At 31.2% G+C, this 27,998-nt stretch overlaps 1 protein-coding gene across 2 annotated transcripts in view; it reads right to left on the reverse strand.

The window, feature by feature from the left end:
• Window positions 1-27,998, reverse strand: part of Nmdar2 (NMDA receptor 2) — a gene marked incomplete at its 5' end in the record, with an annotated part of 971,135 nt that overhangs the window by 233,184 nt on the left and 709,953 nt on the right. For both annotated transcript variants that reach the window (XM_067045541.1, XM_067045540.1), the window contains 1 exon segment: window positions 1,850-2,076. In XM_067045541.1, the coding sequence (XP_066901642.1) occupies window positions 1,850-2,076 (227 nt within the window).

The raw sequence follows: 27,998 nt of genomic DNA on the forward strand, positions 1-27,998 counted from the left end.
TATATACTTTATATAACTTTTCATAAATACTTTTGTGGTATATCATAAATCGTTATGTTTGTATCTTGTTTTCATAAAGTTGAGATAAAAACCCAGCAAAATGTCGAGAAATATTGGATAATAATAAATAGTTTGTTTGCTTTATCTCAGTTTATTGATAACATTTTCTTTATTATCATTTAATAAAAAAAGCAAGTATTATTGATTTTTTCTAAATTAAAACAATATTTAATGAGATATCCTGAATTTGAGTTCATTGTCTTGAGTCAAAAGTGTTGGGGCACACAACCATATTCCGTACCAATTTACTTAGATAAAAATCGGTGTAGGACTGTTTAGTAAGACTGAGTGTTCACTTTTCTCGAGAAGTTAACGAGAAAAACCTTTGTACATTTCCGTAAGTAAATACTAACATTCTAAAACATCTAATGGCCTTTTAATTTTAAATTATTACCAATTTACAGTTCAGTTTTATTTTCTTACATATTTCAATAACATATATCATATATCCTTATTATAAACTTTTATTCTAATATCATACATAGTAAAAACTATTCATCTTTTTACATTTTGTTGAAAATTGTTTTGCCAATTATCTCAATAAATAATAAAACTTAGAACAGCTTTTAATATATTCATAGGTTCTATACAAACCTACTTTCTAGAACAATTTCACAAACACTAGGGTAGATTTATGCAGTTTTGACTTCATAATTTTTATCTTTTCTGTTTGGTAAATATGTTGCGTTTAGTAATTGAAAACCTAAACTAATATAAGAAAATTTATATAGCATATTTCTTTCGGATCCATAGTATGATACTTGTTTATCCATAAATAAGATCTTAAAAATCTTTTGGGTGATTTTAAACCATATATTTTTAAAATTATTTATTGGATTTAAAAAACCTAAAAATTAATCTGTGCATTGACATTTAACACGCATACTCTGTTACGAAATCTGACACTATTATCCTTGTATGAAACTCAAGGAGGAATAAACATAGCACAGAGTCGAGAGAGGGAGAAGTGTTTACACAACTCCGTCTCAGACTGTGCACCTCAGTCAGTAACACGCCTCAGACGTAATATCTCTGTGTCTCATATATGTATTATAAATAGTAAAATCAGATTTATAAATAACACATAAAATATAATATAGAAATGCAATAATTTTTTTTTTGTTTGTTTTGTTTCATTCTTACCTACTTAAGAAAGAGGAAATATCCTAAGCAGTAAATAAATAGTTTTTGAGATATTAATGTACATGTTTTTATATTCCTTTGGTTAAAAAAATAGAAATTCCTTAAGAAAGGTGGCTCATTTGGCAGAGCCAGAGCAAACATGACCTGAATAAATCAAAATTAGCTGTCAGTCACTTTTAAATTTTTGGTAGAATTAACATAAACAGTTACATACATTTTACATAACTTGGGCTGGTTAATGGTTTTTACCGTGATATGATTGTGTAATTTTCTTAACATGCTAAGTTTTAGCACCAATCACTGACCTATTGTCATTTCCTAGTTGTCAAATGTAATTAGAGGAAGCAATTAAATAGATATAAAAAAAAGGTATTACTTATTTATTATATAACTTTGTTTAAGTAAATGCGTTTCTTATTTTAAATGATTGAGATGCTTAATTTTAACAAGCAAATAAATTTTTAAAAAAAATATAAATCACAACGCAGTCTAATTTAAATATCTCAATCATTACGCTTAGTGTAAAAAAAAAAGAAAACTTTTTGGTAATTACAATTTTTCTTCGGAGAAAAACAAATACTTTAAACAATCTTAACGATCATTTAACGAATTTAAAGTCTTACATATGCTTTCAATGTTTACATACCTAACATGCCGACAGGGAACTGCTGCGGGTTCATCTGATTCTCAATGACGCTTTGGGTGACGACCCAGACGTAGTTTTCTCCAGTAATGCCGTAGTCCCTCGCCCAGGAGAGGATGAGGATGGCTTCCTCTCTAGTGGCATACAGTAGCATCACTCTGGACTCGGAGTTCACGAGTTCGAGGAGGTCCGACGCCTTAGTTACCAGGACGGCATTTAAGATGGTGAATCTAAAACAAGTAATTATCATTTAAAATAATATTATTATTATAATTGTTGATAATGTTTACATGATAAATTTACAAGGCAGTCAAAAATTATACATAAGTTCAATTAAAAATACAAATATAATTATTCTATAAGAATGAAGACTTTTTCAGGGAATGATTTTGCAATAAATCGGGATAAAAAAGAACGAAGTTACACACAAATGTGGGAGCAATGGAATCAGTTGAGAAACGTAACATCTCCAAAAAAAAAATCGACATACTTAGAGAAACTGTATTATGAAATCACTATCGCTCTTATTTACTTTTTAAACTTTAATATATGCACTTAGGGATCGGAATCTTTTTTGAGATAAAAAAAAAAAAATATTTTCCTCAATTTAATGGGTAAAACTAGAATAAAAACCCTAATTGGAAATGTCATATTATAGTCAAATACTAAAACATTATTTGGAATCTGTTACTTTATGATTATTGGCTTATAGTTTGTGTGTAAGCCCATTGAGGTATCTTTGGTGTCCCTGCTCATTTTCAAGTCAAATCTAAGATCAGTGACATTGTTTTGAGTAAAGCCATTTGTTCGTTGGTCACAAGGGAATCTTTCCTTCTTGCAATTGGCATCATATCAGCAACACGAAACTCGAATTGTGAATTTTTTTTAGTTCTAATATGGAATGTTACTTTATAGACTTTCAGTCGATACAAATTATTTTATAGAATATTAGCCGTCATGGCTTAAAATCATCTACTTTTTGACTTTCCACAAGTTCTCCTCGAACTATTGTTGCATAAAATCGAGAAACTTTATATTACGAATACATCAAGGACTAAAATGTTGTTTGGAATCACCATTATTTTATGCTATTTGAGAAATAATATATTTTCTGGAGACATAGGGTTTTTCAAAACAGCGGAAAACGATACCTTTCCACAGGAGATGTAGGTAGGGGGAGGGAAAGCCGGTATCAGTAAATCTGGATAGCATTTTTTTAAATCTATAAATTTATACAACTTTAAATTGCCAATAAGCAAAAAAATTAGTAACCAGTAGTTCAGCTTGTTGGAACAAGAATCTTGGACGCTTTAAATTCGCTGGTTTCATAAAAACGGTATTTCCTTATGTGATGAACGGGCCTAAATTTCGAGCTTACCACGATGAAATAGGGTATGCTGCTAGCCTGTAAGATAATCCAACCTCACTACCCTAATTAGGGAATATAAGTACTTTAAGCCTATTATACAACACGATAACGCGGTGTAATCCTAACCAAAACCAATAATAGTACGCCTAGTACCGAGATTATACCTTCCATTAAAATTAATTATGCTACCTATTCGTTATAAATCAGATACTTTTCTATAACTTGTAAATAATAGTATTATTTTAAAATTAATTTATTGAAATTTACAACTGTATACAAAATACAACAAGTAAATTTGATCATAATGACATAATGATAATGAAATGATACAGCATGTAGAGAAAGTACTCAGTAGTAGAACTCTAAAGACATTTTACAATATAAAGTCACGAGGCCATCTTCTTTTCAGGCGCATCGGAGGATTGCCAGGCAGGGAAGAGGAAGCAAGGTTAGAAACTAGTGGGTTTGGGTGGTTAGGGAGTTTATAATGGAAGGAATGATATCGGGTTCGGGCTAAATCGGTTACATAAAGAACATTTAGGTCTTCATGTATGGTTTTATTAGTAAAAAAAATAAGGAACATTGAGGATTTTACGAAGAATTTTGGATTGTAAGGATTGGATACGAGAGGAATTCCAAGGTTTAGTGAGCCCCAAAACTCAACTCCCTATGTCCAGATGGATCTTATTATTGTCATATAGATCAGTCTTTTATAATGAGTTGGAAGTTTAGACCGTTTGTCTAGTAAGTGCTGTAATAGTCGGCATCTGCGTGCAGTTTCCTGTCTTTTCAGTCTTGTGTGAGGATTCCAGGTTAGTCGTTTGTCAATGTGTGGTCCAAGATAGTGAATCTGTTTGACAGGGGTAAGAGCCACCTTATTAAAGTATACTGTAGGGCAGTCGGCAGGTTTTACGACGTAGGGTAAATTTGATTTGATGGGATTTGTTGAAATTTATTTTTATCCTCCAATTTCGACACCATTCTTTGAGGGTTGTGATATGGGACTAGAGAGTTTAGGATGCAATCAAAGGGTTATTACTAACTGTGAGGACACATGTTCCATCAGCATACGTAGTAAGGATTGTGTTAGGAGTTGTTGGGATGTCAGCTGTATCGACTGTGTAGAGGATAGGACCGAGGATACTAAATAATAGTATAGAAATATAATTGAAAAAAACAACTTCTTAGCTAAACATTTGTCTAAAACAGACTAATGCTACTTTTCTCTACATTTCAGGTGTTAAAATCACCATAAATTTCTTTTTTGTAACATATTTGCCTTAAACAGTGTACAAACAGTTTTAAATTCTACTCCATTTACACTTTTTGGAACATTTATCAACATTAACAGTAGTGTCAGGAGACAGCATCTGTATATGAAGTTAGAAATAGAGAAAGTGTAAAAATGTCGGGCGGTATAGATGTTGTAGATCCATCTTCAATTAGACGGATAAAAAACAGCAGAAAGGCCCAGGTACTTAGTGAACGTTTACACCCTTGCAGCAATTTTCGCAGTTATTGCAATAGTGTGTACTGAACGATAGTTACTGTCATGGCACAGTTTACTGTTTTTATATACTTGCGATCTAAATTTTTATTTAATTATCATTGAACTGAACGATGGTTACCGTCATGGCACAGTTTACTGTTTTTATATACTTGCAATTTAAATTTTTATTTAATTATCATTGAACATTAAGTGATAATAGAACGGACTAAATTTATAATTAATATTATCTATGCAATTTACAACAAGCAAGTTGAACATGTTTAGAATAGATTACAATTTCTTGCATCGGTGAACCGTACGGTCGATAAAATTGATAATTTCACAGGCTGTGGAAGAGAGGAACTGATAAGAGAAAACGGAGCGAGAGGGAACTCACTGCAAAAGATCGTATTGTCATGATCTGATAGATATTCTATTCTGAATTTTCACAGCTGTTTCAGGGCCCCTGTTTACTATCTTGATTATTTTCAATTATATTTCAAATATATTAATATTTATAAAGAAGAAATACACCATAGATATGGCCTATTATCTCTTTTGAAGAAAAAATAAAGTTTGAATATTTAATTTCAGCTAAAAAAAAAATTGATATCCAATATTCAACTGTGTAAATATACGAGCCGTTGAATGCTACAGTAGTTTAAGTCAAGATGGAAGTTTAGTAATATTGAACACTCTAAGGGATGTTCTATAAAGTTTTGGTTCGTTAAAACAAGTTAGTCACAAGTATGTCCAACAATTTAAGATTAATTGAAGTTAATCTGCTCAGTAATCAATTAATAAATGAATTTTTAATGAAAACTAATGGAGATGAGAACAAAATTACTTACTCCAATGTTTCTCTCCTTGGCTCACAAAAGCTGAAATTTCATAATTGCATTGCCAAGTCTGCAAGTATTAAAATAAATATGGATTCATTAATTACTTCAAAAGCCCCATTTATTCAATCATTTTTAATTAGTTCTAAGATTCAATGCGATAAACCTATTTATTTATACTAACAAGACCTAATTAACTTTGGTTCAAGATCTAGACACTTCTGGAAAAATTTAGCCCAGTGCGCTACATGTACGTGGTATACTTTTATTTCTTTTAAATTGATTTTACTTTGATACATCTTAATAAATTATATATGGATTCTTCTTTTGATGATAAATGTTAAAAACAAATTAGATCAAATGGCTACAGTTTTTTTGTGAAGGACATGAAAAAAAAAATTCATGTTCATGTTCCTAACTGGTTCATATGATGGTCAATATTTTTTTTTTTAATTTTGAAATTTAATAAGTTATCTTGCTCTACGATTGGGTGGTTAATACTTCTTTAACTTCTTCCCCACATGTAAAGCTATTATCCTTCAAAGTTCAATGCTATTGTCTCAGTAAATAAATCTTGAGGTAAATTAATTAACAGATATGGCTAGTAACAAGCCCTATATCATCACAGTAACCGGGAACTGATATCGAACACCGGTTTGAGTTAACTACAGTAATTAACCGTCCCAGACAGCTTTGGGGTCAACCAGGATGACCCCTTCATCCGGACATTATTATCTATCTTTTCTCTGTGCTGTATTTCGTACCAGGTACGGAGGCAATGTTTTTTTAAACCATGGCCATGCAGGGATGATCAGAACCACAATTCTATAGATGTATATAAGGAGTACAACATGCAATACCATTATCTTTTTTTTGTAATTATAATTATTTCATTGTGTAACTTCAGATTGCGCATTCACACCACATTTACGCATGTATAAATTAAATGATAATGAAATTAGCAATAAAAAGATTAAACTTTGAGTAAAATAACATCTTAAATAAGTTCATTGCTATTTAATATATTCAGCCTAGAGAACTCCGAACTATGCCTCCTCCCTCCCCCAACTGGTTGTGATGGGAAAGACAGGTCTCTGGAAGATCATAACGCATTTCTCTCAACCACATCATTCGTATTAAAAGCCTGTTGAGGATGAGTCAGGACACTAAATACAACTGAATATGGATTTTATAAGATTTGAGATAAATGGGATATCCAGGGCATGATGTATAGGTGATGTAGCTTACCGAGTAAGGAGCACTGACTATTGTTCGAAGGACGATGGACTAAAAGGAGTTGATCATTACTATATTTTAATAGTGTGAAATGATAATATGAATAAAGAAGTAGTCAAAGTGGATCGCAGATTTTTCAAAAATAATTTGAAAAGTCAAATCCTACAAAACAGATAGACCCCCTCAGAAAATTAAAAAAAAAGCTCTTACTCTGACAAATGTTAAACCAAATTCTTAAAACCTTTGGTACATTACCACCACAAATATTTTGTTTTATATAATTATCTTAAAATTTAGAAATAATAATTTATTTAGAAAAGAAATATTATGTTTTAAAAATGTTAGAAAAAATTAAATTTATCGAATCACTCTAACAATAAATTTAGTAAACGTGCCTTAAACTATATGGTAGCATCTGTATTCAATCGCTTACCAGGAAAACTAATAAATAATTCAACCACAAAAAAAAAAAAAAAAAAAAAAAAAAAAAATAAAAAAGAAATATTTAAGTGGGTACTTTCTTACTTCTATGATTTCCAATAATTTATTTTGATTCACCAAAAGACCATATCTGCCTCTATTTTTCTTAACTCCAAATAATTTATTTATTATATTACAATTAGAATTAACAATATAAGTATGTGCTTAGTAATAGATATTATTGGATCCTTGTCTTCATCATATTCTGTATCATCTTGTTTTATTCTCATTATTATATTAATTCACTAATTAAATGTAAAATTGCTGCTTTATTATTCACTTCAAAATCATTTCATTTATTTTTATTATTATTTTTTAAATTAAAATTAATGTTTTTACAAATTATTATTTTTTTTTTACTTTATTTTCATTTTAGAGGTTGTTAATTAAATTATTAATTGTATCACTTGATATCAATTCATATTGTACTTATCTAGCTTAAAAATTATATAGCCTCCACCACACCCTAATAGTCAAAACTGTAATATTTACATTTCACTTATGTCTATTATTTTATGTGTTATTTTGGCACATGACCGATACATGTTGTTATCTAGTCGGACCATATTGGATGTAATTTTTTTAATGAAAAAAAAAAAATCAAATAAATTAAATAAACTGTTCATCACTCATAATGGGTTTTCATTAACTCAAGTAGTATTTTTTTCGCTTTATTTTTTTTTCTACAATGATTTCACTTTGTTACTCTATATTACTTATGGAAAAGTGAATCATGTAATAGACTTACTTTTCCATTTACCAGTCATCTGATGGTGAGCTGCTGACTTTTATTGTAAATTCTATATTCAGTATCCTTGATTTTTTTCCCTAATTTTCTAAAAACTTTGAAAGAATGCAAACAAATGAATTTTAAATGAACTTTTATAATGGAATGAAAACAGAGGTGTCATACTCTAAAGGTATCATATCATACCGTTTTCTCGCTAAACGTTTAACAAAAACTATGAACCGATTCATATTGTATTGTCGTGATAGGTATGATTTTCCCCTAATCAACAAACAGAAGTTACATCAGGTCAATACTCCAGCATTAATAGATTAATAGATCAGGAACATATTAAGTCGTAGGCATTGACAAGGTTTCTATAGCCTGGTGTTTTGAGTCCAATGCAGTATCCTATTGTAGTCCCTTCCGGGGCAATGAGATAAGGCAGAATGGCGCCCCAGTTCACCTCTATCTGTAACCACTATTCTTTATTTATATCGTTCCAAACAATCCTTTTGTAAAGTCGTATTGCGCCGATTTCATTAAATTATTTTTGAAAATTTTTATGTTGTTCAATCTCGCATCCAAATATAATTGTTTAATAATACCAATGTAATATAAAATAATATTTCATAGCAATCCTAGCGATGTACAAACATATATGTTTAGACTTATAAACGATATATTGAAAAGTATCTACCGATCCGAGAAAGAAGTTGTTTAGTAACTTCGGTTCTTGCCCACCAGGAAATTGCTTCTAAATTGAGTCGGCCGAAGGAAATACAAGCTATTTACACAGGAAGAAAAAACCGTACAGGTAATTTTTCTTTAGTTGGAGAACCATTTGATTCGGAGGATACTCAGAGCAGGCCTTATTAACTAAGAGAGTTCAATCAGCACTACTTAGCCGATTCTCAGAGTTTTACTCTGCCGATTTACATTTTACTTATTCATGATACTGCTTCGGTTGTCTTCGTAAGTTTATTAGATAATTGATAATATCACTATTATATATCCAATAATTATATTCAAAATTAGTAATATACAAGGTGTCCCAGTACACATCTAATCCCCACATTTTTCGAAAATTAGATTTTGTTTTCGCAGGGTAGGAACTGTTGATGTGATTTATCTTTTGAGGGTATTGTTCAATCCTTAATCTTTCTTAGCGTACCTAAATCTAAAATGAAATAGGTTACTTTTTATTTTACTGGTTCAAATTGTAAATCAGATTTCAATGCAAATTCAAATCAAGCACTTTTTGGCCCAACTTATCTTAAAAGGGTAAATGATCAAAAACTGCAAACAATGTTTAAGTATTAATACAATCCACGTCTAAACTGTGCGGAAAATTTGATTAACGCCAATAAAAAAATCGTTTCATAATTTAATTTACGTTAAGAATTCACCATCATTTCAATTTTCTCGATCAAACAAGGAAACTTGAATGAGAAAAAAAAAACCCAGAACATTTATATGTTAAAGAAACGTAATTACATAAAGCTAATACAACTTATGAACCTGTTTTGGGAATCGAAAATCTGAATTGGAGGGTCTCCTATAATATGGGAAGTCCTATATGGCCAACAGCCAACAACCAAAAGCTTACCTCCTCCATCGCTCTCTGTTGGAAGAGAAGAAGAAACTTATGGTTGCGAGAGCCATCTTGTTTTAGTATCAGCAGTAATTTTCCTTTCTCCTTTACATTAGTGGAAAAATGAGTGAGTAGAACCACTCTGAGATGCCTCTCAGCAGCAGGGGAGAGTGCTGTCGAGAAAACCCTAATGATGGAATTTTGATTACACCACTATTGCAGTCTAAGTTTCTATTCAATTACGTAAATGATACACATAACTTATAACATATTCCACATTAAATTGAAAGTTCAAAGATATATTTTTTTTAAATGTAACCTCTATGTCTATTCAAAAGGCTCAAATAATGATGAAATAACATTATTATTCAGGCAGAAGATAGAAAACACTCAACAGATTATTATGTACACTCAAGCCCCAATGGTGATATCACAGAGCTTTGTTTTAAAAATACAATAATATAGCAAATATTTTTGTTAAGAAACAACTGTTCATTTAATTGTAATACTCATTGCTCAAATTGTATAACTGTAATTTTCATCAATTGTGTAATAATCCCTATTTATTATTTCCATTTTTAATATTCCACATATATTGTAAGATATAAGACGGAGATCATATTTAAAATAAAATATTACACGGTGGTCACTAAAAACGTGTAAATACTACAAAGATATATCTTAAAATATATTTTTATCGTTTATATTATTAAAATACAAAATATTTTTATGATTTTTAAACGATTTGGGTTCGCAGAACGGCAGTGTTATCTTCATCAGTCATGGTGACTGGATGTATATTGGATGTTGTCTAATCAGGCGCTGCATGTAACATGGTAATTTCGGGCCGACGTTCCTCATAGCTTTGCGGTCGTGCTATCAGCCGGATGTGCATTAGGCTCACGAGGTCGCTACCATTAAGGGGCATATGGGAATGAAATAATTACTAATTATGCAAAAAGTTGTATAAGATTAAAAATAAATAAATATTACACTAATGAATTTAAACAGCAAACAAAGTTTCTTTAGCATATTATTAGCAACGGTACATGAGAAAAACGATCAGGAGTACTTTAACAAGCTCTTTACTTGAGCTGCATGACCTGAGATGGTTGACTTTTATTTCATGGTGGCCCCACAGAATGTAAACTAGATCCTACCACTCTGATTAGAATAGATTAGTTAAATGTAAGAGTACCTGTTAGAACAAAAGTTCTATGGAATAAAGTTAGTTATTTCACCCTATTGTTTGATTATTTTAATGAAAACTGGGTATATTTACTATTGACAAAATAGATAAGTTACCATAGGATATTAATTAGCTTCAATTTGAGTAGGTACTAATATACATCTATACGGCTAATGATTCCTGAGATATAGATTTAGATGATTATAAAATAGATTCACCAAATACGTATTGTAGTACATTTTCTACCAAATGTAACTATTTAAAGTAGTATACCTCGGGAACTATTGAGGGTAAATAGCTCTTTAGGGCTCATATATTAAAAAATGTACTCTTCTTTAAATAATGTTTGATTTGGCTTTTAGTGTCGTAAGTGGTTTAAAAGATTTGGAGCTCAGATTGAAATTTTTTTTCTAAACTATACTAGAACTATACCAGATGGACTCATTAATTTTGCTACTAATTACAAATAGTTTCCATTTAAGAAATTAAAAATTAGGATGAAATGACTGACATTTTTCTGCTGTAGGTCTCTTAGACTATCTCAATGTCAGAAACGACCAGGGCCCTATTTCATAATAAAGTACAAACTAATACTATAAGTCTTTTCGATTTAACCTAATAAAATAAAACTGACTTGTATAATAGTAACTTGTACTTTAGTATTTTTTAACTCCTGAAATATCACTAATAGTCCTCCCTATTAAGAAGAAAAATAAGTATTAGTGTAATTAACACGTTGTTTCTACACTTGTATTTTTAACTAATACTATTAGCTTCCATTATGAAACAGGACCCAGGTAGAAGGTAAAACAATGATAAGTACCATGTACAATATAGAGCTATATTAGCTGTTGGTATTACATATTTTCAGTTATTTCAGTAAATTAAAATATTCAATTTATCATTTGTTTTTTAAATACTTTTAAACTAAGACTAAAATAACCATTGAGAGATACCTAAAATAGTCACAGATAAAGTTATCAATAAAATAGTCACAGATAAAGTTATCAATAAAATAGTCACAGATAAAGTTATCAATAAAATAGTCACAGATAAAGTTATCAATAAAATATATATATATATATTAATTAAATTAATTAAAAAACGTAGTAATTATTTATGTATTTAAATGCTTCTAATTGATTTCAATTACAGCAACTCGACTAAATCAATTGGCCCGAGAATTAGAATAATATTCGAATTGGCACTTATGTGTACACTTTTGATTGAACCGGTGATACAAACGTGACCGGTCACGATTATTCATAAGCAATATTACTTTATCGAATGAACAAGGATATGGATATATGAAAAGGATCCGAAGAGTATATGATGGAGATAGCGTAAGGAATGGAATTGAATAATATTTCTTTTTTTTTTTAGCATCAATCGATGTCAGGCTAACGGAGCGGAATTTCAATTTGCATTCGCATAGAGATCGGAAAATAAAAACCGGGATTTTCTTTTCACGCTTAATAAGATTTTATTGCAGGTAAAGGATATAACAGTATAGTTCTGAAGACTAATCTTTTATTCAAGAACTTTATGGTACACTTATTGAATATAGATGATAGACAAGGACGAAGCAAACAAAAGAAAACACGGGAAAATGAGATGGAAGAATCCTTGTAAGAAATGTCTTTAGATAGAAATGGGTCTTGAACGAGATGATCAGGAAGGAAACCAAACAAAATTTAGATTAAGTTAAACCGTTGTTTGAGTAGAAAATCCTCGGAATATTTCATATTTCGTTCCATAAATGCCATATTTGGTCTGTCAGAGCATCGTAATTGGCAAATCATTTATTCAATCTTACACCATCAGAGGGCCATATTTCTAAGGAACACCTTAGATACAAGGTTTCCTTAAGTGCATACATTTAGTTCTCCTTGACAAAATTATTGCTTTAAAAATTCTCATTTTATTTGAATGAATTCCTTAGGAATTAATGCTTTCTTAACAAAGGAAAAATTAAAAAAGCATTTATGAAAAAAAAAATTAAGGGAGCTAAAGATGTGCATTTGAAGGTAACCTTAAGTAGGGTATTTTTTAAGAACTGGTATAAGTTGAATACGTTATAGGAATCAGGGGCCAAATGTTCTAATTTATCGAACAATTTCTTGAAAATCGACATTTTAGGGTACAAATTGGAAACGAACTCTCGCAGGGATACAGACAGATTAATGGTGTACCTCAAGGATGTGTACTCAGTCCAACTCTTTTTTCTTTAGCTATAAATGAAGTCGGACTGAATTTGCCTAGGGGAGTTAAGCCTCTTTTGTTTGCCGACGATCTGGCAATTTTTTGTCGATCTGGAAGTATTAACGATATCCAAAATAAATTACAGAATGCAATAAACAGGATCAAACATTGGTCACACACTACCGACATTCAATTCTCCATCGAAAAAACAACATGCCTCCACTTCAGTAGAAAACGCAACACACCTCTATCACCCGATCTATTTCTAGGTAACTCCCAAATACCATACGCTGATTACCATAGATTTCTAGGGTTAACATTTGACAAAAGACTGACGTGGCAACATCACATCTGTACACTAAAAACGAACTGTACCAAAAAACTAAACATTCTACGCTCACTAAGCTACACCTCTTGGGGTGCCGATAGAACTAGCTTACTCACACTTCATAAGGCATTAATACGTTCAAAAATGGACTACGGATCATTCGTCTATGGATCGGCTCGTTCCCAAGTGCTCGTTAAGCGGGATACAATCCATCACGCCGGAATCCGAATCGCGACCGGAGCATTTCGAACAAGCCCTATTCTTAGCCTATGGGCTGAATCCGGACAATCGCCTCTTTTATTTAGAAGATTAAAATTAGCCATAGGCTACACTTTAAAATTGTACTCACAGACCGAACATCCGACCCATAAATATATATTCTATGGAAAGTTTTCCAATCTTTTTCAAGAAAAACAAAATTCAACTCTTCCGCTGTCAACAAAAATCGCCTCCACCATCTCTTTTCTTAAAACCTTAAAAATTAATCAATTAGAAAATGACCATCCACCCTGAACCCATCAACGACCTAAAACTATTCTAGAACTCTCGAAATACTGCAAGCACTGAACATTCTCGATACATAGATCATTTTTCTCGCCTTATCCAAAACATGCCGACAGCCTTTACAATCTTCACAGATGAATCGAGGTCAGAACAGTCAACAGCATCAGCTTTTGTTGCCAACAATTCCACACACAAAATCAAACTACACAAGCTATGTGATATATTCACAGCTGAACTAAATGCAATAGCAGCAGCATTATATTTCTGTTTGTCTTCGAACCAAAACAACATCATAATAGTAACAGATTCACTAAGCTCGCTAAAAGCCATAGATTACATGTACCCGAAACACCCCAAAATTTCTAAGATCCATTACTATATAACCACCCTAGTAAATCTGGGCATATCAGTACATTTATGTGGGTTCCGAGCCACGTGGGAATCACAGGAAACGAACTGGCTGATCGAGCTGCTAGAGAAGCACTCACGCTACCGGGACGCGGCAAAGTCGTTTTAACTCCAACAGAGATGAGCAGACTCCTTATAAGGAAAATTACAAATGGGTGGCAATCTATGTGGAACGAGAGCCCCGCGAGTAAGCTGAAAACTATAAAGAAGGAAGTTAGACCATGGAGTAACTCCAGCCGCAAATGTCGTAGAGAGGAAGTTGTGCTCACTAGACTGAGGATAGGACACACAAGACTCACTCATTCCTACCTCATTACAAAGGAGATGCAACCAAAATGTAAACACTGTAATAACAATTGGCAACATCTTTGAGGAATGCCCATACTTTACGTTACAACTCAGCAGATTTGGATTGAAACCTGACACATCATCAGCCCTCAGAAACGATGACAAAACCATAGAATCGGTACTTAAATTTTTGAGAACACAAAATATAATTGCAGAAATATGAAATAAAAAAAAATAATAAAAAGTTAAAAAAAAAAAAGCGTCTGTATAAAGGTATGTGTATATATATGTGCATGTGTGTGTTTATGTGTATGTGTGTGTACGTGTGTATGTGAAAATATATATATGTGGGTGTGAATATATGGATGTATGTCATAATATGTATGTGTATGTATATTCGTATGTTGCTGAAAACTAATAGGAAGTAAATGGCGTTGATGACCGGGGAGGTTTTACGCCGTTAAACAGAACAGAACAGTTGAATACGTAAAACTTTTCTTGTATTATCTTCTTTTTTTTTTTAACAAAAAGACAAATCTAATTTTATTGACCGTGCATAATAAATACATGGAGGTGCTCTTCTTGTACTGAAATATTAAATGTGAGTATACTATTATAAACAACTTCTCATTTTTAAATAAGTATTAAAGTTAGTAAATCGTAGAATGAAAGGTATTAAGCGTGAGATAAACATTTCCAATCAGTTAATCGAGAACAGCTTTTGCTCGGCTCTTGAACAATAACTGATCTTGAAAATCGAATGTAATTTATTTTTTCACCGATTATTTTTCTTTATTTTTATAAAATTAAAAGATTGAATACAAATTAATCATCTTGTTAAATAAGATTATCTTATATACATTTTATAATAAATACTACATCACTTTTAATTCTCAATACCGAAAGTAGGAAATCTATATATACATGTAATTAATGAAAAGAAATTATTTCAACTGGATCAAAACTCGCAATTCATGATTTCGTTCAGTTTAATGTTCAGTTTTCATGTTTTATACATTAACAAAAAAAAATTGTTTCATGTCTGTCACTCTGTAGTCGTATTTTTGTCTGGGCATAACCGATTGAACCGTTGATTCGATTTTGATGAGGCCTCTAAGGATTGTTTGGGTTAGAGCCTATCTTGTCCCGTGTCGATTTTATTGAATTTCTTCGAGTACTTCCACTTAAGCATACGTAAAGATATTTTCCTTGGCACACCAATATATTGACAGCTTAGATAGAAAATGAATGTTGGTGTAACAATCAGTATGTCTGTAACACATATTTTCCGAAACCGATCTATCCGATTTAGCTTAAAGTTCGACGAAAGTTGAAAATTAGAGCAGACTTGGTATGGTTTACATTTTAAAAAATTTTAAAACTACTTTCACTTACCCATGTGTAAACTAATTTGTTGAATACTTCTAGATAATGTTTTAATAATGATTTGTTTCGCACATTTTATACGCATTTATCTTTATAACCTAAATATGCAGAAAAAGGATAATTTTTCGATTGAGCATTTCTTAGGAAAGGGACTAAGAGAATAAAAAAAAGCTATGAACGCGATAGACATATTTTATTTAGGTATCGTATTGTCTGAACCTTTTCTGAACACTCTAGGGTACCTTCTCTAAAAATATAAAAATAGATATTCATGATTGCTTGTTTGCATGTAAAGTGTAATTTGAAAAACAATAAACTGGAAAAATTTGTCACCTATATACTAACTAATAAATATCGTATATGATACTGCATTCGTTATAATAATAATAAGCATCTCTATCTTAAACATTTATATTGCACTTGCTTATTATTTTTTCTCCCCAGGGGGGTACGAAAAATAATAATACTTTCAACAAATGGCACTAGAAATATATTCTCAATTGTTAGTGTGAAGAATTTAAGCAGTAGGTCAAAAACACACTGACTGGCAGGTCCAAATTTATTTTGGAGGACCTTTGACAATTTAGCATTAATTATTATCTATGATCTTCTGACTCCTTAAATCCTTCGCCAACTTCCTCCCAAAGCTGTAATATTCCTTACATATCTTTATAATTGTATCCTCAGAACAAACCACTTTCCTGTCCTGTGGAAATACTCTATTATAATTCTCTTTCCAAAACCAAAATCTCCTAATAATCCTGCTTCCTATAGACCTATTAGCTTACTTCCAATCTTCTCAATATTATTTGAAAAAATCCTCCTAAAACATATCCTATACATAGTTGAATCACAGAGTTTTCCCGCACATCAGTTTGGATTCCGCTCAAGGCACTCCACAGTTAAACAAGTCCTCAGAGTCGTTGACTACGTCTCTTTAGGCCTTGAAAAGAAACAATACTGCTCGGGTGCCTTTCTGAACATAGCGCAATCGTATCCAATCCATTAAATCCAAAATCCTTAGAACTTAGTCAATGCACCCTATTACGTTATCAATCGAACACTACACCAAGGCCTTCGTATTCCTTTTGTCCTTGACCTCATACCAAGCAAATTCTAAAATTTCCATATAAATCTTTTGAATCATCCTAATCCTTTGCTTCAATCCTTATCCAGTTCAACCCATCCCTACAATCCACCTTGAAGGTTAAAACAGCAGTATCCTAGAGACTTATTGTCAAATAAAAATGGATGATTAGATTTCTAGCTGTGGACAGATGCTCCACTCAAGTTGATTGTTTGCGGTTTTAGCATTTGATCAGCCTCCACTGGCTCCTTACCAGTGATGCGGTGAGAGGGATACGCTGGGATCACAATTACCTCCCATATGTGTGGGATAGAGTGTACTCTGGGATCCTCACATCGATATTGTATATATGAGTGTAAATGTGACTGGAGATTATTTTTTCATTTACATACTTTGATTATGTTTATTTTCTTTATCTTTCTGTTTGTGTATATTTAGAGAGAAATTCATATTCATTTTTTTTTCTCATTTAATGTTTATTTTTATTCTTAAGTTATTTTATTTTGGTATGAACGTAATCAGTTATCACTACTACCTACTGCCCAACTTTGTGGCAGATTTATCATATTTATCAATAAATTAAAAAAGAAATATTATCATCAAGAATCGACTCAGCATCCACTTTGTGTATCTTGTCAACCGGAATGTTGTTTAAGCTTCTATAGAATAATATCTCACTATTATATAAATTCATTTCTATAAATGATGGGTATATATTTTTAATAATAAAAAACTATGTAAATTTCTATTGCGTCGCTAATAAATGCTTAATTCTCGAAAAGTAAATTATACATCACCCCCTATGTAAATAGTAGATCTCTCAAAGAAGTGATAACAACTAAAGTCAGAGATTTGATTTGTGACCAGAGAGACCACAACTGTTCCTCAGGTATCTCACCTGTTGGAGCTCGGGACCGCCCACAACTGTAGGCATCCACTCATATTAAAGCAGTTCTAATATTTTAACACTTAAACCCAAGATTCGATTCAGACAAAATAAATTTTGAAATTTCATATTATTAAAACGACTTTAATTAACTGACAAGTGATGTTCCTCAGAGTTCTGGACTGATAACATTATTAAAACCATCTCTATTGAGAACCGAAATAAATAAATGGTGTATATAGTTTGAGGAAAAACACTGAGTTTATAAATATCTTTATTGGTCACTTTGGGGGAGGGAGAGTAATTGTACAAATCGCAGAAAAATATATATGTACATATAAAAATATATGACAAAACGTAAGTAAAAAAATAAAATATAAAGATAATACTGTTTAATTACAAAAGAAAATTAAATATATGAAAAACTTTAAACTACATAAAACCTAAACTTAATAAATGTATAGTAAATCTAAAATATAGTGTTTGCTATTGTACATGGAAAAGAAAATTTTCTATATAATTGAGCTTATAAGATGTTCTTATAAGATGAGCTTATATATTATTCATGAAAAAATAAAATAATGTTTTGTGCAAATGAGGTAATAATAATTACATAATAGTAAATACCGTGAGTAGATCAGTTGACACTTTCATCAACAGCATGGGGCAGGCAGTGAAGTGTCTTTGGCATAAATAGACTGTGTTCCCAGACGTCCCGGTCTGGGAGATGTTGAGCAAAAACGTTTTTAGTTGGAAGTGGTTGTAGCGAAGGGAACATTTGATGTACATAAAACACCTTAAGGGGGGACAGTTACTGGACAATTGACTAAGTAATTATAGTCAAAATCCATTAGAATTGTTGTTAACATTCATTTTCTGACTACTCTGACCTTAATAATTGCCGATAATAAACTTTAAAAATAAGATTTATGTTAAATCTAATTAAACTAAACAATTTTCAATAATATAAATGAGTAGTCTTAACAGCCATGATATCTAAATATTATTTTATTTTTTCATGAATAATATATAAGCTCATCTTATAAGAACATCTTATAAGCTCAATTATATAGAAAATTTTCTTTTCCATGTACAATAGCAAACACTATATTTAAAGATAAGATTATGTTTAATAAATATAAATAGGACGTTTGAGATAGGTATACTCATCTCGGATGTGTTGTAGTATAGATGAAAAAGCTCGCAAGCCCTTGGTGGGTTTTTTGTCAGTATCTACTCAAACATACTGGTAATTGAACAGAATACAAATGACTCCGTTGCTCCGATGTTGACTTTCGCCTTATATGATTTGTAATGTCATCCATGCGTTTGCATGTTTGCATATCAGTTGATTTGCATATCAGTTGCGTGACAATTGAGACCAAAAAAGTGATTATCAAACGTTTTTATTTGAATTTCTAACTAAAAGGATATAAATACTTATTCCATTCATTATGAAAAAAAAATCATAAAATTAGTTCCAAAAAATTAATTTAATAAATTAAATTTATATTTATAACATGGCATTGTTCGTGATATATAAAACTAAATTAGAAAACCATTTTGATAGTTTATAATTTGAACTATATTTAATAGCCCTAGGTTTTTACAAGATATTGACCAATATTAGACTAACGAATATGCAAGGTGCTTTGGTCAGAATGACGCTCGACCACTTGACTTTCCCTTAATTAAGGGCACCCTATTTACAAGGATCAGAGAACCCCGAAGTGCTCCCAAATCCAGAAGATTCACTCATGGCTACAGTAACCGAATAAATGATCTGGCTCAGCCGAATTCGAACGCCGGTCCTTGGATTTAGCGACATAATGTCTTATCACTAAGCCACCCCACTTCCCTATATATATGTTTTTTTTCTTGAGGATCAATCAAGGCATGCATGTATATAGTAAATAATAGCAATACAATATAAGAAGTACAATATAGATGACACACAAGATGGCTATAGGATTGCGTAATTGATGTAGGTTCGATATGAGTAAACCTATAATCTCTGAGCTTGAAGGTAGACGTTAGCAGATAAAAGCGGTCTTCACAATCAGCTGTCACACACAATCGATGTGTATACATTCTGGCAGTGAAGGAGATACGATTACATCAATTTCCATTGACACGCTCGAACACCTCGAATTTTTTTACTCACCAACACTCCATCAATCGATCATATGAGGATTCAGAGTTATCGTTAGATTTATCTTAGACTTTGGATAGTGTACGATTATTATATTTTAACTAGGCTTTTTCAAGAGTAGTACTTGATAAAAAATTTTGATTTAGTAATTTTCAATCTGAATCATATTTAAACCCTGTATTCTTACTATACAATTTTGTTTTTAACAAGAGGTTTGGCAATTCTTTCATACATTAGCTATTTTGTGGCGTAATTGAATTTTTAGGTGTAGGCGATAGTTTTGGAGCTATGCCAAACTTAAGTCCCGATTTTGACATTATTTAGTTTTAGGATTACTTACCCAATAGAGTGAAATTTATTGACTCATTAATAATGAAATCAATAAATGATGAAGTATTTATAAGCCCATTATTTAGAATTAGCCATAATACCTCCCTACGTAGGATCCCTAAAGTACCAGCTCTTTCCTTGCTTGAAGAAGACAATACAGAACTCCAGAAGATAATCCAGCCACTTGGTATTGAATGCGATAAGCGGCATCTGGGCGTATAAGCCGTACTAGAGAAGCCTGGCTCGCAATAACCATAATTTTGAAAATACCACAGAGCCCCAATGTTCAAGGAAGATTATATGGATAAGAAGCTAAAATCATTATAATGATTAAAATAAATCCAATTAAAATTTAATACTTGCCTAATAAGTGTACAAAAACATTAGAAATTTATCAGATGACTTATTTTTAGTTACATAAATAGATCTCGGGCTATTCTTAGCAAAACTATGGATTCACTGAGATTAGATTAGAGGACAGTTTTATTCTGTGCAATCAACTTCTTGGTTATTACACCCTTTTTAATTTACTTATTGTCTTTTGCATTTTATAGATGAATATTTTAAATATAAACTGTTAGAGATTACCCTAGTCGATATTGGTAATTTATATTTTAGAATACAGTTGGGTCCCTTTCAGAACTTTTACGATTTTGCCTATGGTATCTTTTGAGTCTTTTAGAGGCAATTCCCTGGAACGAGGTATTTTCTTTTTTTCGAAGGCTTGACGAAATGATGTGCATTCTTCAATTATATGTTTTATGGGTAACTGGAACTGACAGGTTTGGCGTTTAGGTTGGTCTTTTGTGATCAGTGAGCGTGTGTTAAGTTGCATTGCCCTATTCTCACTCGAGCAGCCACCACTTCTTCTCTTCTGTTTCCCCTTGTGGCACTTCCCCATTTTATGTGTTTTAACATTTCTCAACTTATTAGTCAGTGGAACCTCAGCCCACATTGAATCCCAACTTTGCCAGACTCTGTTCCTTAAAAATGCCTTTACGTATTTCGGCTCCTTAATTTGCAGTGGAGGAACATTTATTGTAGCCTCATTTATTGTAGCCCAGGTATTCCTATATGGGAGTCACTTATATTATTTCATACGAGAATTTAATTACATTGAACGTTTTTAAAATCTAGTAACAGAATCGGTAATTATACATAAGAAGAATGATTTTTGAATCTGTGAAAAATATTTTTCAAGTAATGGTAGTAGACGTATTGATATAATAGATATTTAGGTCGGTAATACAATTATTTCATAAATATTTATTGTACTTTTTTTAATTTAAACAAAACAGTACATGTCTCGTTTATGGACTAACCTTATTATAATGAATGATTCGGGGTGAAGTTCAGCAGTTATAAAAGACGAAATAATAAAGGGAATACTACGCATTACTTAGTTTATTTCAGTGCCCAATCATACAAGTTTTTATTATATTTGTTTTAAACTCAATATTTTGTACATATATTTTTCTATTAATAGTATTTTTTATACAACAATTACAAAGGTAATTACAATAGTACATTTTGTCCAATTATGTTTTTATTGTATATTTACTAGTCCTATTCAATGTCTATGACGAATTAGGAGAGCTAGGATTTTCTGAACTGCAAAAGATCTCAGATAATCCATAGAAGAAGCAGAAAAAATAGTCCAAGAGAAACTATCTAAATTGGTGTAGTTCTTCTAACAAAACTTTCATTTTCCATCTATTCGGGAAGTTTAGTGAATGAGTCGAAATTTCAAAATGTTTCCCCGGACTACGCATAACTTATTTCAGTCATTTACTTTCATCAGCCCCTCTTTATTTTTTTTTATTTTCATCAAATTTACAACTGTATCTAATTGTGAGCTAAAAACACAACAGTAAAAGTGATATGCTATAATGAAATGAAAGATTTGTGAAGAAACTATCCGTTGATAGTATTCCAATAATTTCTACATATGGTCTCCAGGTTTTTTTTTTTTTTTTTTTTTTTTTAAGACAACTTGGAGATTTACCAGGAATTGAAGAGAAAGCAAGGTTAAAAAATAGCGTGGAAATGGAATTTATCATAATAAATTCAATATTACAATAAAAATTTATATCTGGTTTGGGCTAGATCGGCTATATATGGAACATTGAGGTCCTAATGGGTGATTTTACTTGTAGCAAAGTAAGGTGCATCGTGGATTTTACGAAGACTTTCGGATTATGAAGATTGAATAAGAAAGGAATTCGATAGTTTCGAATCAACTCCGTTAGTCAAAATTGGCCTTATGGATTCTGGTATAATATGTATAATTATGTCACAATGTATACGAGGACTTATGTAGTCATGTAAATCAGTCTAATTAATTCGTTGGAAGCTTGCACCGTTTGTCTTGTAAGCATTCTATCAGTTAGAATCGACGTGGTTTCTTGTCTATTCAGTCTTGGATGAGAATTCCTTGTCAGTCACTTTTCCCGATATAGTCGAATGTAGGACAGAGATAAGTAAAATTAATAAAGATATTGGGGAGGGATGGAGTGGGGGAGTGCCTTTTTACGACGGAAGGTAAAGGTTATTTTAAGGTTATATGGTGGGATTTATTTTTAATCCTCTAGTTTTTAAATAATTCTCCATGGATTGAAATATGGAATTGGAGAATTAAGAATTATCTGGTAATTATTTCAGACATCATAGATTTCATCGACAAACGGGTTGATAATATTACTGAGATGGGTTAAAATTTTAGCTTCACAGACCTCTCCAGATGTACTTATATGTATGTAAATATGTTTACGAGGACCAGAGATTTTAATGTTTTCATTTATTTAATGACGTAATAAATCACTGGTCATCAACGCCATTTATTTCTTATTTCATTTTGCTTAAATTTGTTTTATTTTTATTCTATTTACTTATTATTTTTACTTTTATTTTATTTATTGTCTGTTTAATGTTATATTTGTGCCTTTGACTCTTTTGATGTTAAAAACTGAAATACTAATTTTATTCCTTTGTAGTCGTCTTTAAGGGCTTTCGAAATATACAGATTTAGTCCTGAGCTATTGATGCGTGTCGTGACCATATGGGCATTCCTGGAAGATACAGCTAATTTCCCAATTTTTGTTTAAAATGTTTCCATTTTTGTTGAAAATAACTTTTATAGTATCATTTGCTAGGCAGTTAATATTTTTCCACAGGTAATATTATAATTACAGTATATTAAGAAAACGTTAGTTAACCTATTTAATGATTCCAGAAAGATCTTCCGGGTAACAGTCATAAAAGTAAAAAATGGCTGAAAAACTATTTTTTAAATCAATGCGTTTTTTTTTTACTTTATTTAACCAAAACTTGGACCATCTTCCTACATAATATGAAAACATTCCGTGTTATCATTGTTATATTTATACATAGATGACTTATTTCGTATCACATAAAACAATTTTTATAACTTCCATTTTGGAATATTTTTTTTCTGTTAATTAGTAAAAATATAATAAAATTGAAATCACAAAAAAAAACATAAATAAAAAAATTGAAGTATTTTTTTTTAAATACCCAGATATGAAAAAGTTGGAAATTACATAAAAAATTATGTCTGAATTTAAAAAAAAAATTGAATTTTTAAAACGACTAAAGGATACCTTGCTCTCACAGTATAGAGGTAAGTTATAGTAACCATTTTTTAATAAGAGGAGAAAATAATCTTAATAGATAGTGAAAAATTATTTTATATTATTGAAGTTCAATATATTTTTGAAGCTCAAAATATTTGTCATTTCGTTCCAAATCCTGGTCTAGCGGCGAAGCGTAGCATTCAGCCTCGTAATCGAGGATTTGCCACTTCATCGCATCAATGAGCAACCCTATCCCTTTTACGGAGATCTCAGTTCTCATACCCCACACATCGCCTCTTAGCTCTTCATATTTATTTACCCATCCATTTTTTTTTATTTTAATGGTATAAAATCCTTTCACAAAAAATAAATATAAACAGTCAATAACATAAAATACTTTGTTACACAAATATTAATATGCAAAAATGAGAATTTAGACATAAAATACAAAATCATGAATCATAAATTAAAAAAATCTAGGTTCAGGAAGAATAAATTTCTATAATAATACAGAAATGGAAACAAAATTTATTAGCTGATCAAAACAACAGTTTAATGGAAAATATTCCTCTACCTATACATACCCTATGCTCATGATTTGGATAAAGTAATATTGATCCTGTGAAACCAGGTATCCATACATAATGGATAATTGACCTTTTAATGGTTTAGAGAGAGAGGGAAAATCAGATGGTTGAGCGCGGGTGCTGACCACATAACCTCATTGTACAACCACTAGCCCTTACAAACGTTACTCATCGTGTGTCGTGGTTAATGTTCACTAATTTTTATAATTATACAGGATGTTCCAGTACACAGGTTCACTATATTACATCAGGTAAATTTTAATGGTTAGGGGAGAGAGGGAGGCATGAACCCATTTATTTGTAGGCGCAATGAAGTACTCTGTAATGATTTTGATAAAGGTATATCGCATAATATACGATTTGTAAACATTTACTGTCTTGCCAATACTAACGCAATACGTCTAGTGTATCTGTCCCCTCAAAGTGATTAAAGGGTTCTAGATATGCAGCTGATAAAATGCAAACAATAATGAATTACAGATAAGGTTCAGAAAATAATATTACACCGAACATAAGTATCTATATCTGTAGAACAAAACAACAGAAATAAAATTGCTTTTACAAAATAAAATAATCTCCTAAAAAAAGAAAAAAAATTAATAAAAAATTTCAAAACCATATAGGATAGAATAAGGCAGAGGGCAAAACTAGAAAATGTGAGCTTGTTTTATTTTGCCAACTTTCACTTCAAATGTATGCTTGAACCGACAGTAACATTCGTGTGATTACGTTCGGAAGGGAAATTTGCATCAAATTAAGTACATTTTTATAACGTAGAATTAAAGTTGGAATTTCCAATTACCTTGAAAATTTAACGTCAAGTTTCAAACTTAATATATATTTTTTTAAATTTTCGAAATGAAAGTTTGAAAAAAGCCTGGAGAGAGTAATTCGTGAATTTTTCAAAACATTTTTGTCGGCTAAACTGGACCAATCCCTTAGATATTCAATTTTCGAACCGTTAGCATTTTCGTCGAAGACATACTGTTCTTATAAATGGATAATAAACCTAAAGATAGATACTCAGACCCCCTTGTTATCGTATGCTAGATATAATTTTGTATACTAAATTATTTAATTTTTTTTTCAACGGTGTCATGTTCACCAATTTACTCACCTAATCATGTGGCATGCATGGAATCCAAACCATAAACCCAGTCGGGATACTATTATATTAGATTTACATTTTTTCACAAAAGAGATATTTTTATGAAGGGCACAAGATATTGATTATGAATAACAATTAGATTATGTATGTATGGAATCCAAATTTCCGATACTGAGCTTTTATTTAATCCGTTAGCTATTCAAAAATTGCAATGCAGAACTATTAGTGTACTTATCTAGTTTGAATACAGGGTGGTTTGAATTATAGCGGTTTCATCTGTTGTTTCCAGATTGACTTCGCTGCTCTCGGATGTCTTTTACCTTCCAACTTCCCTAGTGGATACCGAAACTCTTTCTACCTGTAAATTTATAAGCCACCTACTATCAATAGTAACAATATATATATTAAATTAAATTAAATTTTTATTCGACCTGGTATTGTCAAAACGCAGCAACATATATATATTGTATACTTGTAATATTTTTAATATTAAAAGTAATGAAACAGTTTTTAATCATAAAATCGACCTGATTTGGTGATATAAAGGAAAAAGCTGTGATGTGCCTGAGAGGGCTCACCCTGAAACAGACCTTATGTCCTCAGCTCAATTCAAAGGTTGTATTTCCTTCTCCAGTCTCCAATTTGTCCGGGGCATCTCTTCTTCCTTAGTTGTATTCCCTTCGTTACGGGTGGGTGTTAACGCAGACCCATCTCTAGTTTTACTACGTGCCTCTTTCATCATTGGAAAATAAAAGAGAGTGATATCTGAGATTTGAAAGGCAAATAAACATAATAGTTTAATACTTACATTTTTAGAAGTGTTCCGTAGGATTAGTACACATATAAAACATGTCGATTTTATTAGTCAATTAGACATAATATATGTATGCTTCTTTCTTTAAATAAAAAAAAAATTAAATATGAGAGCTACTATACTCTCATGATGAATTCACATGTATAATTCTTTATTTTATTTATCCCCAATTATGGAAACAAAAAATATATTAAACGTATATTTAGTTATCTAGATTATAAGACTTGCACGCTTAAAATATATATGTTATAATGTATGTGTGTACATAAAAAAAGTGTGGATAAAATTTCAAACAGAGCGTATGATTCTAACCAATAACTTCAATAAATGATTTTTTAATTAATGTACAATAGGTTGTATAGATTTTCATTTTCATGTAAATTATTTAGTTACATAGGCAGTCAGGTCCACTTAGGAGTTTAATAAAAACCATTTTCATCATAACGTCAAAAAAATAGTAACATCCAATGAAAGGTTTAATGAAGTTTATGAAGGGGACATCCAGTTTATGTCTACTAAAAGGGACACCCACATAATCAGTCTGCTATGATGTGCTCCGTAGTTCAAGTTGTGTTTGAAATTAAGGGCTTGTAATGATCGTTTTTTTGTAAGAAGTTTGAAATTTTTAACATGTTTCTAGCCATTTTTTTTTTCAACAAAAGAGTTTAAGTTTTGAATAGAGAAAAAAAAATCTGACGGAAACCATACATAAACAATTTTTTGAAAGAAACATAGACCTGACCGTGTTCCGACTTACCTCCTAATATTTTAATCATATGAGGAAACAATAAACCATATAGTCCAATCATTGCATTTTTAATATATGTATAGTCATTTGAGTAAATGGAGAATTTGGCAGTCTACCTGCGACACATATATAACTTGAAATAATCTGATGAAAGGCTTAGTTTATTGAACTTCTGTTTGAATGAGGATCATGACAGAGAAATTCTTAACTTTCACCAAAATAAACTGAACTAACGACCCGCGCAGATGGTCGCAGTTGATAAATGAACTCACTTAACGATGCCAGAGACGAAAGTAATGTTCCACAGTATGATTCAGTGTTTCAATAGTCACAGAATAGGCAAACAGTAAATATTTCGCATTTGGACCTATAAGTCAGAAAAATTAATTTAAAAATAGAGTAAACATTTCCTAGAATTTTAAAAAGAATTTAATTAAATTGCCCGAAATTTAATATAAATATATTCATATACAATGTCTTTTGCAAAGTCACAACAGTTGAATAATTGAATATAATAAAAGGGTAATTATTTATAAATATGAGAGAAAGGGAGATGGCGTGAACCCCTGCTCCATACTAAATATTTTTCTTATTTACTCGATTCTTCCATTAAAGACGTATTCAGCACCATAGCAGAAATGTAAAGATTTCCTTATCGGGGTCATCATGTAATAAATATTGATTGATCTAGGTGGGCATCGACCCCATAACGAATGAGGAAACACTACGATCATTTATCCAACTTGATCGGCTATCAAGTATAATTGTATTAGGTTAATTTAGCCAACAACATGTTCCTCCTAAAAAA

This window comes from Halyomorpha halys, unplaced genomic scaffold (assembly GCF_000696795.3).
Source record: "Halyomorpha halys isolate HHAL.00 unplaced genomic scaffold, Hhal_1.1 Scaffold121.1, whole genome shotgun sequence".
In the NCBI taxonomy this organism is placed as follows: Eukaryota; Metazoa; Arthropoda; class Insecta; order Hemiptera; family Pentatomidae; genus Halyomorpha; species Halyomorpha halys.